The 12783-nt window shown below is 42.2% G+C and overlaps 2 protein-coding genes across 2 annotated transcripts; both read right to left on the bottom strand.

The window, feature by feature from the left end:
• Positions 1-2131: 2131 nt before the first annotated feature.
• On the bottom strand, positions 2132-4921 carry PCDHB6 (protocadherin beta 6). Its single transcript, XM_064484382.1, is given in 2 exon segments — positions 2132-3537; positions 3539-4921. Coding segments are annotated over 2 exon segments (2424 nt in total). The 5' UTR covers positions 4745-4921; the 3' UTR covers positions 2132-2319.
• A 4785-nt stretch (positions 4922-9706) lies between these two features.
• On the bottom strand, positions 9707-12568 carry PCDHB5 (protocadherin beta 5). The gene has a single exon (XM_031449187.2). The coding sequence runs from the start codon at positions 12361-12363 to the stop codon at positions 9967-9969; it is 2397 nt and encodes a 798-aa protein (XP_031305047.2). The 5' UTR covers positions 12364-12568; the 3' UTR covers positions 9707-9966.
• Positions 12569-12783: the final 215 nt, after the last annotated feature.

Raw genomic sequence — 12783 nt, 5'->3', positions numbered from 1 at the left:
ACCTTTTGGGTAATGCAGTGTAATAAACTTCTTTCCCCCTCACCTATGATGCAGTCTTGTTAAGGTAGCTTACAGTAGTTGTGAGAGCAAAGTAATACCTATTTATCTATATTCACCTTCCGTATAAATGTACAAGTTCAGTAGATAAAACTGGACTCAGGACAAATTTATTTATTTGTTTTATAAGTATTTCTCTGTGCAGGAATTTTTCTAGCTTCTCAGAATAAAACAGTAAATTAACCACAAATTCTTGTTCCCAGGAGCTTACATTCTATTACAAAAATACTGATTTGTTCTATTGTATTAGAAGATGTTATAAATTTTTAAAATCCAGTTTCTACTCCCAAATTGCAGTGTGCCTGTAACTTCGGGGAAAATGTGATTTCTTTTCAGTCTCTGGGATACATAACCTTTGGGAAGTTTTTTTCCTTCATAAATTCATTGTGTGCATAGTCCAGTAAAGTTGAGAGGAAATGGCCATTTGTTTTATTAAATATCAGTAAGTTCTGAATTCAGGTAATGTCTTGATGCTAACATGAAGAAGGCAATAAAGTCAATGAAGTCAAAGATACACTTTCTAGGGAAGGATTTTGACCTGTCAGCATCGGACAGAGCCTATCCCAGTATACACCCTGTAAGACTATGCATATAGAGTTATTGAAAAAATCCACTGCACCAACTAAAGCCATGTGGTTGCAGTAAGAATAGCAGGAAGAAGCAGTTCCCCCAAAGAAGAATAGAGGAGGACAGGGTAAATACCTGGGAATACAAAACAGAAAGTGTTCCCTACAATCATTGAACTAATTGGTAATCATCCATGACAAAAGAGCCATGACAGTTCACTTGTTTGGACATGAAACACGGCTAAATATAATTTAGTTAAGCCCAATTCCATTTACATTCAGGATAAAAAAATTCACTCAATTGTCACTCCAGTATAAATTGCCTGACTTTAATGGGAACTTGAAAAGAGAACTTTTTGTAAAATACTACAAATATAACCAAAACAAATAAGACCAAATATGGGTTAAATTGTGAAAGTAAATTATTTTGTGGTTAATAAAGATAAATGGTGCATACACAGCACTGGAAGGGAAAACATGACATTATCCAGTAACCTGCTACTAGTAACTTACCTAAGTCTTGGTAGGTATTACACATATAGAAGCTTGAGAAACTATACTGGAAAATGTAATTTGGATTTTACTAAAAATATCTTTCAACTTTCAAATTATTAGACAAAGACAAGGAGATAAAATGTACCCTCAAGCACTTTATATTCTGTAATAGCTTAGAGTGAATGAGAGTTTTCTGTTTAGAAGGAAGTAAAGAGTAATATTTAATACTTTCACTTATTGGCAAGGATAGTATATTGTAGAGAGAATATTAGCATTACTTATTCCTTAAAAGTTATTTTTAAATTCACTATTGGAATATTAATAACATTTAGCAAATATTTATTGAGCATTTATAATTGACTTGCTGTTGTTTCTAAAAGGCCATCATAATGAATGGACCTAGAGATGATCATACTAAGTGAAGTAAGTTAAAGACAAATATATAATATCACTTGTATCTAAAGAAATGACACAAGTGAACTTATTTACAAGACAAAAACAGACTCACATACATAAAAAACAAACTTATGGTTACCAAAGGGAAAGGGGGGAGAGAGGGATAAATAGGAATTTGGGATAAAAAGAAAAAAAACAGATCATCAAGGTCAAGAGGTCAAGCTCACAAACTGTAATTTACTGTGTTAACACTTTCCTAAAGTCTATTCATAGAAAATATGAATTGACTATTATGGTATGCTGAAATACATATAAATATGAATGGCTATTTTAGCATTTAGCCATCTTTAGCGTTTATTTTTAACACTGTACAAGTTATCTCAAAATGAAACTAATGATGGAAGATTAAATAATATCAAATACATTTTAAAGATTTTCCCTATATAGCAATAATTATGATAACTCACTCTTTAGAAATACAATCTTAAGGAATTTGGAATATAATTTTTGTAAAATTATTAATAGATTATTGAATTGCAGAAACTTTAAATTATGCAACTAAAATTTACTTTTTATTCAGGTTTTCAAATATATTTGAGTAAGAATAATTTTTAACGCTACTAAGGATAATATAGTGAAAATACTGTGTATGTCCAATATCTGATTTTTTAAAAATTTCACCCTATGGAAGACAAGTAAGATATCAAGAAACGGACTGTCAATGATATGCATTAATAACATGTAGCTTTAAATTAAAAGAGATTTCCAAATTTATTAAGTAGTGCTTAATATAATAATCTGATACTTAACTGAATAGGAAACTATTCCGAACGGTGGAGTTTTCTTCCATTTCCTTCCCAGTTGCCTGGGGAGAGAAGTTGGGGAGAATCGGCTTCAGAAACTTGAACTCGCTAGTCCCAGTACCTCCCCGGAGACACACCTCGTACTGGTAGCTGTGGGACAGGGTGCCGGTGCCGCTGACGTCCACCAGGTGGCCCGGGAAGGGGCCCTCGGGCACCGAGCAGCGACCCGCCCGCGCAGCCCCGCCCCGCCCGCACAGCCGCACCGCCACGAACACCAGCACCGAGAAGAGGAAGAGCGACGACACGGACGCCAAGGCCACCACCAGGTAGACGGTGAGCGGGTCGGCCGGCGCCGCGGCCGCCGCCTCCGCTTCCGCTTCCGGGGGCGGCAGGTGGGGCTGCGAGAAGCCGTCCACCAGCAGCACGTGCAGCGTGACGCTGGCCGACAGCGGCGGCTCGCCATTGTCCTTGACCAGCACCAGCAGCCTGTGCCTGGCCGCGTCGCGCTCGCTCAGCGGCCTGGCCGTGCGCACCTCGCCGTTGTGCGCCCACACGCCGAACAGCCCGGGCTCCGTGGCCTTGAGCAGCTGGTACGACAGCCAGGCGTTCTGGCCCGCGTCGCCGTCCACCGCCACCACCTTGGTCACCAGGTAGCCCGGCTCGGCCGCCCTGGGCAGCAGCTCGGTGCAGGGCGCCGAGGTGTTCTGCAGCGGGTACAGCACGAAGGGCGCGTTGTCGTTGTCGTCCTCCACGAGCACGCGCACCAGCGCCTGGCTGCTCAGCGGCGGCGAGCCGCGGTCGGCGGCGCCCACGCGGAACTCGAAGGCGCGCAGGGCCTCGTAGTCCAGGGACCGCAGGGCGAACAGGTGGCCGTTGTCGGCGTTGATGGACACGAGGGAGGCCAGGGGCACGTGCGGGTCGGCGGGCGGCAGCAGCGAGTAGGTGACCTGGGCGTTGGCGCCGGCGTCTGTGTCTGTGGCGCTGACGGTGCCGATGTGCAGGGCGGGGCTGTTGTTCTCGCGGACCCGCAGGGTGTAGGAGGCCTGGGTGAAGGCGGGGGCGTTGTCGTTGACGTCGGACACCAGCACTGTAATGTTGTGCTCCGTTTTCAGTCTGGGAGTCCCCATGTCTGTGACAGTGATGGTGATGTTGTATTCGGCTCTGCTCTCTCTGTCCAGCGCTCCTTCTGTTACCAAGGTGTAGAAATTCTCAACGGACGGTCTTAGAAAAAAAGGGGAGATAGTCGTCTATAGAACAAATAACCTGTTGGTTATGTCCAGAATCTGCATCTGATATGCTGAAAACTGCTACTATGATCTCTGGCAGGTTTTCAGGGATGGGGCTGATTAGTGAGGACACAGTCACTTCTGGAGCGTTGTCATTCACATCTAGGACCTTGATGACTAAGGAACATTTTTCTGATAGTCCCCCACCATCTGTCGCCTCCACATCCACATGATATGATTGAATTTCCTCAAAATCTAGTGTGTTTCTCAGTCGAATTTCTCCTGTATTTGGGTTTATTTCGAAGGGTTGGTTAACGTCATCGACTTGAAATAGGGCATAAAATACCTCCCCAAAGGATCCTGAATCTAAATCTGTCGCTGAGAGGGTGATAACTAGAGAACCCAGGGTGCTATTTTCAGAGACTTGAGCCTCATAGAATTCCTGAGCAAACTCGGGAGCGTTATCATTGATGTCCAAGACCAGGATATGAATCTCTGTGGTCCCAGACCGGGGCGGAGACCCGCCATCCAGCGCCGTGAGGGTTAGCCGGAGCTCAGGCTGCTCCTCGCGATCCAACGCTTTGTCCAGCACCATCTCTGGGGACTTTCTGCCGTCTTTGCGGTTTCGAGTGAGAACGTGAAAGTGAGGATTAGAGCTGATTATGTAGCTTTGAAGGCTATTGCTACCAGCGTCTAAATCCTGTGCCATTTTCAAGGGAAATAACTTTCCTGGCGTAGTAATTTCTGGTATTTTAAGTAACATTTCTCTGGCGGGGAACTCTGGGGCGTGGTCATTTATATCTCTAACCACTAAGGCAGCCTGAAAAAACTGCAAGGGATTTTCCAGTAACACTTGGAAAGGTAGCACGCAGGGCTCAGTGGAGCCGCACAGCTCCTCCCGATCCAGCTTCTCATTTAGCAGTAAATCATAGGTCAGTGGGTCAAACTGCAAATACTGTCTATTCCCCTTAAAAACAACTCGGGCACGCCGGACAGCCAGCTCTCCCATCCTGAGTCCCAGGTCCTTTGTCAGGTTGGCCACAAGTGTGCCACTTTCAGTCTCCTCCAGTACAGAATACTGAATCGATTCTGAACCTGCCTCCCATAAAAGCATCAAAATGATGAAAATCATCACTTGCCTTTTCTTATGATGTATTTTTGTTTGTTCCATCTCCTTTGTTATGTCTCGTTCCACCTCCATTGTTATCTCGTTCCTGGGGAATAATCCGTCTCCAATCCCAATCACCAGGTGCACAGTTCACCTTCCAAATTGCCTTCTGTAGAATATCAATTTTGTTCTTATAACTTGTCTGGCAGCTACTGCCTTCCTGAGCACTTCTCTCTTAGCTCTAGCTGTAAGCTTGTTCTGTATTTTTTGTTGAGTTTCTCAGTGAAATGGAGTCTACACAGTCTGCGGGGCTTTTATTCACTCTCTTAGCCTGCACTGCCACCATGCGTTCAAATTAGTAACTTCTTGAAGTGCAGCAGGTCAGTTCCACATCCCCAAATCTGAGATTTTTAGGACAAGTCAGTATCCCTCAAACTGTAGTGTGTGAACCACATACCTAAAGATTTACCTGGGAGTCTTGGGGGTTTTTTCAAAGTCAGTTCATGGGCTCCCCTTCAGATCTTGAATCAAATTTTCTGGCGGTGGGTGCTAACAAAAATCCACACTTCAGTCTTTTCCTTTGTGATTCTGATGCATACTAAGACATTTAAGAATCATTCCCTCAGGTAATATAAACTTTCCTTAATCAACGTTTATTCATCAGCAGTGCAATTTATTTCTGAGGAACAATGTAATTTCTGAATCCAAGAAGTACACTGTTTAATTGTCCCATCAACAAACTATACAAAACAAAAATTGGTTAGCAAGACCAGTGTCAAACAATCACTTTGCTAAATTATGACAAATAAAATGGCCTGCACAAAATACTTTATTTTATGATCACATCTGCACGGTAAAGGGAACAATTAGGCTATTAGGAAAATTGAGGCCAAGAAATATTTATGATAGAAGTAATCTAATCAAGTTAAATTATTTAAGAGGGACTAGGAGCAATTAAGTATCTATCATAAGTAAGCATTTTAGGATTCTACTTCATTTTTGTATGGGTAGAATTGGTCATGATTTTTATTAGTCTCACTCATTCTATTGTAATTTTTTGGTCAAATTTTCCTTCTGTATTAATTATGCCATTTTCTTCTGACCTTCATCCTTTCTGATGAGACATCTACTCTCATTCAGATTGTTATCTTATGGGTAATGTATCATTTATCTCTCATGGCTTTTAAGATTTCTTTCTTTCTCTTTAGTTTTCAGAAATTTGATGATGTCTTTCAGTGTCATTTTTTTTTTTTGGTGTAGTTTTGGATTTGTTTGGCTTCTTGTTTCTCTTGGTCTGTATCTGTTGCCAAATTTGGGAAGTCGTCTTCTCTCCTTCTGGGATTCCAGTGACACAAATGTTAGACCTCTTGTTACTGTCCAACAGATCCCTGAGGCTTTGTTAATTTTTTAGTCTGTTCAGATTGGGTAGTTGCTATTGCGCTATCTTCTAGTTCACTAATTCTTTGTTTCCCAGTTGTTGAGCTCATCCACTGGGTTTTTCATATCAGTGATTGTACTTTTAATTTCTAAAATTCCCATTTGTATTTCTTTATATCTTCTGTTTGCTACAACTTTACATTTCTTTTCTGAGAATATTTTTCTTTTGTTTCAAGCATGTTTATAATTGCTCATTGAAGCAATTTTTAAAATTCAATTTAAAAATCATTGCCAGATATTTCCAACATCTATTTCATCTTTGTGTTGGCATCTTTTAATTGTCTGTTTTATTCATTTTGATATCGTTATAGTTCTTGGTATGACCCAGGTAGTACCTTCCTAGATGTGCCTATATGCAAAAGATACTCTTGTCAAAGTGCATGAGGAGATATATTCAAGAATGCTTATAGCAGTATTGTTCATGGTAACAAAACTCTTGGAGCAACCCAAAAGTCGATCAACAATAAAATAAATTTAAAAGTAAAGGTGTATTTACATGATGGAAAACCATAAAGCAGTTTAAATGAATGAAGGGCATTAACATGGATGAATTCAATACCATAATGACCAAAAAAGCAAGCCCACAGATGATCCATACCACATGGATCCATTTATATAAATTTCAAAGACAGACAAAATTAAACAATATATTATTTAGGGATATATGCATATCTGTACAACTATAAAGAATAACAAATAAGTAATAAAAATTCAGGATAGTGGTTGATTTTAATGAGGATGGAGGCAAACAGGGATTTCCAAGGTTTTGGCATAGTTCTAATTCTTAAGCTAGGTGATGAATATTTTATTATTATTTCAGATTGCACATATGCATTATATACACTTTTTGAAATGTTTAATAGATTTCACAATAGAAAAAAGTAAAAACAAAAAGCAATGTCTTTGGGGTCAGGCTGATTGGACTCAAATCCTGATTCCACCATTTACTAGCTAGGTGACGTGACCTTGGACAAATTACTTTAACTCTGTATGTCCACTTTGTTCATCTCTAAAACTGGGATACCAATTATTCCACTATTTTGAAGATTAAATGAAATATGTGTAAAGAATTTAGGAAACAGCAAAGTGCATAGAAAGTGTGAAAAAAAAATAATAATACATTACATGCAACATGTACGTTTAATAATTATTGTTTCCCTTCCAGGCCTCCCTTGAGAAACATGAGGGCCCATTTCTAAAAAAATAAAAGGAATTTTCTTGGAGAACACTAGGATATTTAGTGGAGATTTTGTAATACCAGCATAAAACCTTTTTATCCTGACACTTGCAGGGCCACATCCTTAAAAGAGTTCTCTGCCCATTCATCACAATGCACCTTAAAGTCATATTTTATAAACCTGGCTCTGCACTGCCTCACATGGAGCACCCTGTCAGAATCTCCATTCAAGACAGAAACTTGAGTGCAGACCACCCTATCACACAAAAGCAGAGAAGACTTAACAAGTCAGCAACTGCCATACACTAGCTACTCAGTTTCTCTTTCTTACACATAAACAGATAATTGCTCACTGGATGTATGAAAAATACACACAGCAAAGAAACACAAAAGGGAAAATGGGACCTGCAGGAAACAGATCATTCAGAAAATAGTGAAATTTGAAATTCCTAAATACAATTATGGAAGAGACACAATCAGATAATAAGAAAACTCTTAGGGACTTAAATATGCCACTAAAATTAAAAATTCAATAAAAATACTCAAAGTGAGGGACTATAAGTGAGGATGGAGAAGAAAAAATCAAGTATGTAAACAAATATGTAAAATAAAGGAGAAATATAAGAAACATAGAGAAACAATTAAAAATGTTCAATATCCAATAAGTACAAGTCTCAGAAAAAAAAGCTAAACTTAGACATACAACTATTAAGGAAATAATACTAGAGATGAAATAATCCTAGATATGAAAAGGCATGGATTGTTAGAGCGTAAGACATTGAATGATGTAAGTAATATATAAGACATCAGTGAAGTGGAAGAGAAAACTAAATGTGTTTTCAGGCATGCATATACACAAAGTTTATTTTTGTGCACCCTCTCTTAGGAAGCCACTTGAGGATATAGTGTAGTGAAGAGAGGGAATTTTTTAAAAAAGAAAGAAAGGAAGGAGACTTCCTTGAACCCTACCCCAAATCACCTAACATAAGCCCAAACCGTCTAACTACTTGGTAGGACACGGTTACTGAGTTGACTCACGGTTCCCCATGGTGTGCAGTCTCCCTCATTATAAGTCAATAAACTCAGCTTTGTTCTGATAGAATATGTTCCTGCTGAATTTGGGTGCAGGGCATTCATAATTTATATGGTCATTAAAAGTAAACTTTTAATATTGCTTTTCAGATTCTAAAACAGATCTATAGATAAAACAAGGAATTCTTATGTATAGTTGTAGAGTAAAATATGCCATTAATCTTGACTATATAAAAGTAAAAGTTCATTTTTCAGAGGTTTGAAAGTGTAAGAGAGAAACTGGTAACAGGAAAAAGAATTTTTTAGTTTCTTTCATACAAGTTAGTGGAACAATAAATGGAGGTTACAGTTTGAGCAGAGAAGTACCAGAAAATAGTGAGATGTACCAGAAAATGTGTAAAGGATGGATGAGATAGTCTTTAGCGACAAAGAAGTAAATATGTTAAAAGCTAGAAAATAAAGGTTTAAAAGTGTTTCTAAAGGGATAAAATGAAAAACAGATTAACACCAGATGTTGGCAAGAATGTGGGGGAACTGGTACATCCAGACACTGCTGATAGCAGTGTACACTGGTACAACCACTTTGGAAAACTATTTGGAAATATCCACTAAAAGTGGACATGCACTTAATAAAAGAGTAGCAATTCCACCCCTATGTATATACCCAAAAGAAATGCATATATATTGCATACATTGTCAAAAGACATGTAGAAGAATGTTCACAGCAGTATTATTCAAACAGCCAACCATTGCACCAACGCAAATATCCATCTACAGTACAATGGGAAATAAATTGTGAAATATTCATACAGTGGAATCCTATATAGCAATGAGAATGAAGAACTAAAAAGCAGTATCATGGGTAAATGCCATAAACATAAATTACTGAGTTCAAGGTGCCAGACAGAACAGTTCACACTCTCCTATTCCATTTGTATAAATTCAAAGCAGGCAGAACTAAACTATAGTATTGGAAGTTTGGTTATTTGTTATACTTGAGCTGGTTGTGATTTTAAGAGGTAATTTGTGTGGCACCTGGGATGTTAATAACGTTTCATTTCTTCAAAACGCTGATACCAAAAATGTTAACTTTCTGGAAATATATTGAGCTGAACACTAAGGATTCATTCACTTTCTGTATGTATAATTCAATAAAAATGTTTGTTTTAAAAAATATTTGCCAGTACAGATGAGAGCTAGGAAAGAAGTGTAAATAGAAGATCGTTGGTTTTCATCAAGCTTTCTCACATATTGATTATCATATGCATGTATTCCTTTGAAAACAAAATAAAGAATATTATGTAAACATTTAACATTTTTGCTATTGGCATCAAATAAACTTAGGCTGTGATGAAACAAAATTAACAAAATATTGTTTTCTCTACATTCTATTTTATTAAGACATCTCATTGCAACAAATACCAACAGAAGGAGCAAAAATTTCAGGAAAATCAACAGCATGCAAGGATTTGGAATGGCACTCTAAATAAATTCAGTGACAGTAGAATTCAGTTTTCCCCAAACTGGACAATGTAAAGTTAAGTGGACATTACAAAAGGGAAACCAAGGCTATAACTGAAGGTGGAATTTTTCTCCATGACGTTATCAAATTTTTTGTCTGGGGAAATTAGAGATAATTGACAAAATCCATCGCATCACGATCAGATCCCTAATTAAATCCAAAGCTATTCCGGAAGGTGGCGTTTGCCTCTATTTCTTCACCAGCGCCCCGGGTAGGGAGGTTGGGGAGAGCAGGCTTCAAGAATTTAAACTCATTTAACCCGGAGCCTCCAGTCAGACGCACCTGGTACTGGTAGCTGTGGGATAGGGTGCCGGTGCCGCTGACGTCCACCAGGTGGCCCGGGAAGGGGCCCTCGGGCACCGAGCAGCGACCCGCCCGCGCAGCCCCGCCCCGCCCGCACAGCCGCACCGCCACGAACACCAGCACCGAGAAGAGGAAGAGCGACGACACGGACGCCAAGGCCACCACCAGGTAGACGGTTAGCGGGTCGGCCGGCGCCGCGGCCGCCGCCTCCGCTTCCGCTTCCGGGGGCGGCAGGTGGGGCTGCGAGAAGCCGTCCACCAGCAGCACGTGCAGCGTGACGCTGGCCGACAGCGGCGGCTCGCCATTGTCCTTGACCAGCACCAGCAGCCTGTGCCTGGCCGCGTCGCGCTCGCTCAGCGGCCTGGCCGTGCGCACCTCGCCGTTGTGCGCCCACACGCCGAACAGCCCGGGCTCCGTGGCCTTGAGCAGCTGGTACGACAGCCAGGCGTTCTGGCCCGCGTCGCCGTCCACCGCCACCACCTTGGTCACCAGGTAACCCGGCTCGGCCGCCCTGGGCAGCAGCTCGGTGCAGGGCGCCGAGGTGTTCTGCAGCGGGTACAGCACGAAGGGCGCGTTGTCGTTGTCGTCCTCCACGAGCACGCGCACCAGCGCCTGGCTGCTCAGCGGCGGCGAGCCGCGGTCGGCGGCGCCCACGCGGAACTCGAAGGCGCGCAGGGCCTCGTAGTCCAGGGACCGCAGGGCGAACAGGTGGCCGTTGTCGGCGTTGATGGACACGAGGGAGGCCAGGGGCACGTGCGGGTCGGCGGGCGGCAGCAGCGAGTAGGTGACCTGGGCGTTGGCGCCGGCGTCTGTGTCTGTGGCGCTGACGGTGCCGATGTGCAGGGCGGGGCTGTTGTTCTCGCGGACCCGCAGGGTGTAGGAGGCCTGGGTGAAGGCGGGGGCGTTGTCGTTGACGTCGGACACCAGCACCGTTATGTTGTGCTGGGTTTTCAGCCTGGGAGTCCCCATGTCTGTGACGGTGATGGTGATGTTGTATTCGGCTTTGCTCTCTCTGTCCAGTGGCCTCTCTGTTACTAGGGTGTAAAAGTTTTTGAATGTGGGTTTCAGGAGAAAAGGGAGATCATTCTGGATGGCGCAAACCATCCTACCGTTGTCCCCAGAATCTGGATCAGAAACACTGAAAACAGCAACTACGGTTTCTGGGAAGTTTTCTGGGGTAGAGCTGGTGAGCGTCGACATGGTCAGTTCAGGGGCGTTGTCATTCACATCCACCACCTCTATAGCTACAGTGCATTTTCCTGAAAGGCCCCCGCCGTCTGTGGCTGCAATCTCCACGTTATAATATCGAGTTACCTCAAAATCCAATGCCTTTTTCAGACGAATTTCTCCTGTTACTTTGTCTATTACAAACGGTTGAGTAACTTCATCACCTTGGAATAGAGCATAGGCTACATTCCCATTCGTTCCTGCATCTAAATCTCTGGCTGAGACAACAACAACTAAAGAGTTTAGGGGGCTGTTTTCTGGGATCTCTACCTCATAAAGCGACTGTAAAAACTCAGGGGCGTTATCATTGATATCCACGACTTCAATATGAACTGTAGTGGTCCCAGACCTGGGCGGAGCCCCACCATCCAGCGCTGTGAGGGTTAACCTGAGCTCGGGCTGCTCCTCCCTATCCAGCGCTTTTTCTAGCACCAGCTCTGGGTATTTTCTACCATCTCCGCGATTATGAGTGACAACATGAAAATGGGAGTTGGTGCTGATTGTGTAGTTCTGAATAGTGTTGCTACCTATGTCAAAATCCTGAGCTGTTTTCAAAGAAAATACAGTCCCTCTCTGGACGTTTTCTGGGATTTTTAGGAGCATTTCCCTTTCTAGGAACTCTGGGGAATGGTCGTTTATATCTGTGAGCTGCAGCTCAGCTTGAAAAAATTGCACCGGGTTTTCCAGTAATAGCTGGAAGTGCAGTATACAGGTATCTGTCGCCCCGCACAGCCCCTCCCGGTCTAGTTTTTCATATAGAAGCAAATTCCCGGTCGTTTTATCCAACTGGAAGAGCTGTTTGTTTCCTTTGTAATGGATTCGTGCACCCCGAGCGGCCAGTTCCCCCACCCTGAGCCCCAGGTCTCTTGACAAGTTGGCCACAAAGGACCCACTTTCTGTTTCTTCTGGCATGGAATACCTAATTGCTTCAGAGCCAGCCTCCCACAAAAGCAACAAAACAGCAAGAAAGATAACTTGCCTTTTCTGTAGCGTTTTTGATGGCGCAGTCTCCATTGTTCAGACCCGGTTCAAGAAGGTGCAGTCTCTTTAACTCGGTATACCATCAACCCAGATGATTTTGTTAAATAAACTCGAGTTAGATCTTTCTGACTGACTTGCGCTAGAATGATGCCCTCATCTGAAGATCTCTGCCCCTAGATCTTACCTAAAATGCTTCCTTCTTTTAAGAAGCATTCAGAGTGCTGATTCCCAGCTTAGAGGCATCTCGTGGCATTCAAAGCCCTTCATTCATACTCCTAGCCTGCAGCGCCACCAGGCGTTCTTATTTACTATCGCATATAGTATTTCCATTTCATTCCAAGTTAAAACTCTGGTGTATATCAGTATCCTTTTAAGTCAGAGAAGTGTTCCCAGTTGTACCTCCAGTTTCTAGTTATTGGAAGTTCTAAATAAACATCTTCTAAATTAACTTCC

This window comes from Camelus dromedarius, chromosome 3 (genome assembly GCF_036321535.1).
Source record: "Camelus dromedarius isolate mCamDro1 chromosome 3, mCamDro1.pat, whole genome shotgun sequence".
In the NCBI taxonomy this organism is placed as follows: Eukaryota; Metazoa; Chordata; class Mammalia; order Artiodactyla; family Camelidae; genus Camelus; species Camelus dromedarius.
This window is presented reverse-complemented; position numbering and strand designations above follow the sequence as displayed.

Excerpts from the sequence above, each read along its gene's own strand:
- PCDHB5 (XM_031449187.2), bottom strand. The coding sequence starts at position 12,363 with ATGGAGACTGCGCCATCAAAAACGCTACAGAAAAGGCAAGTTATCTTT.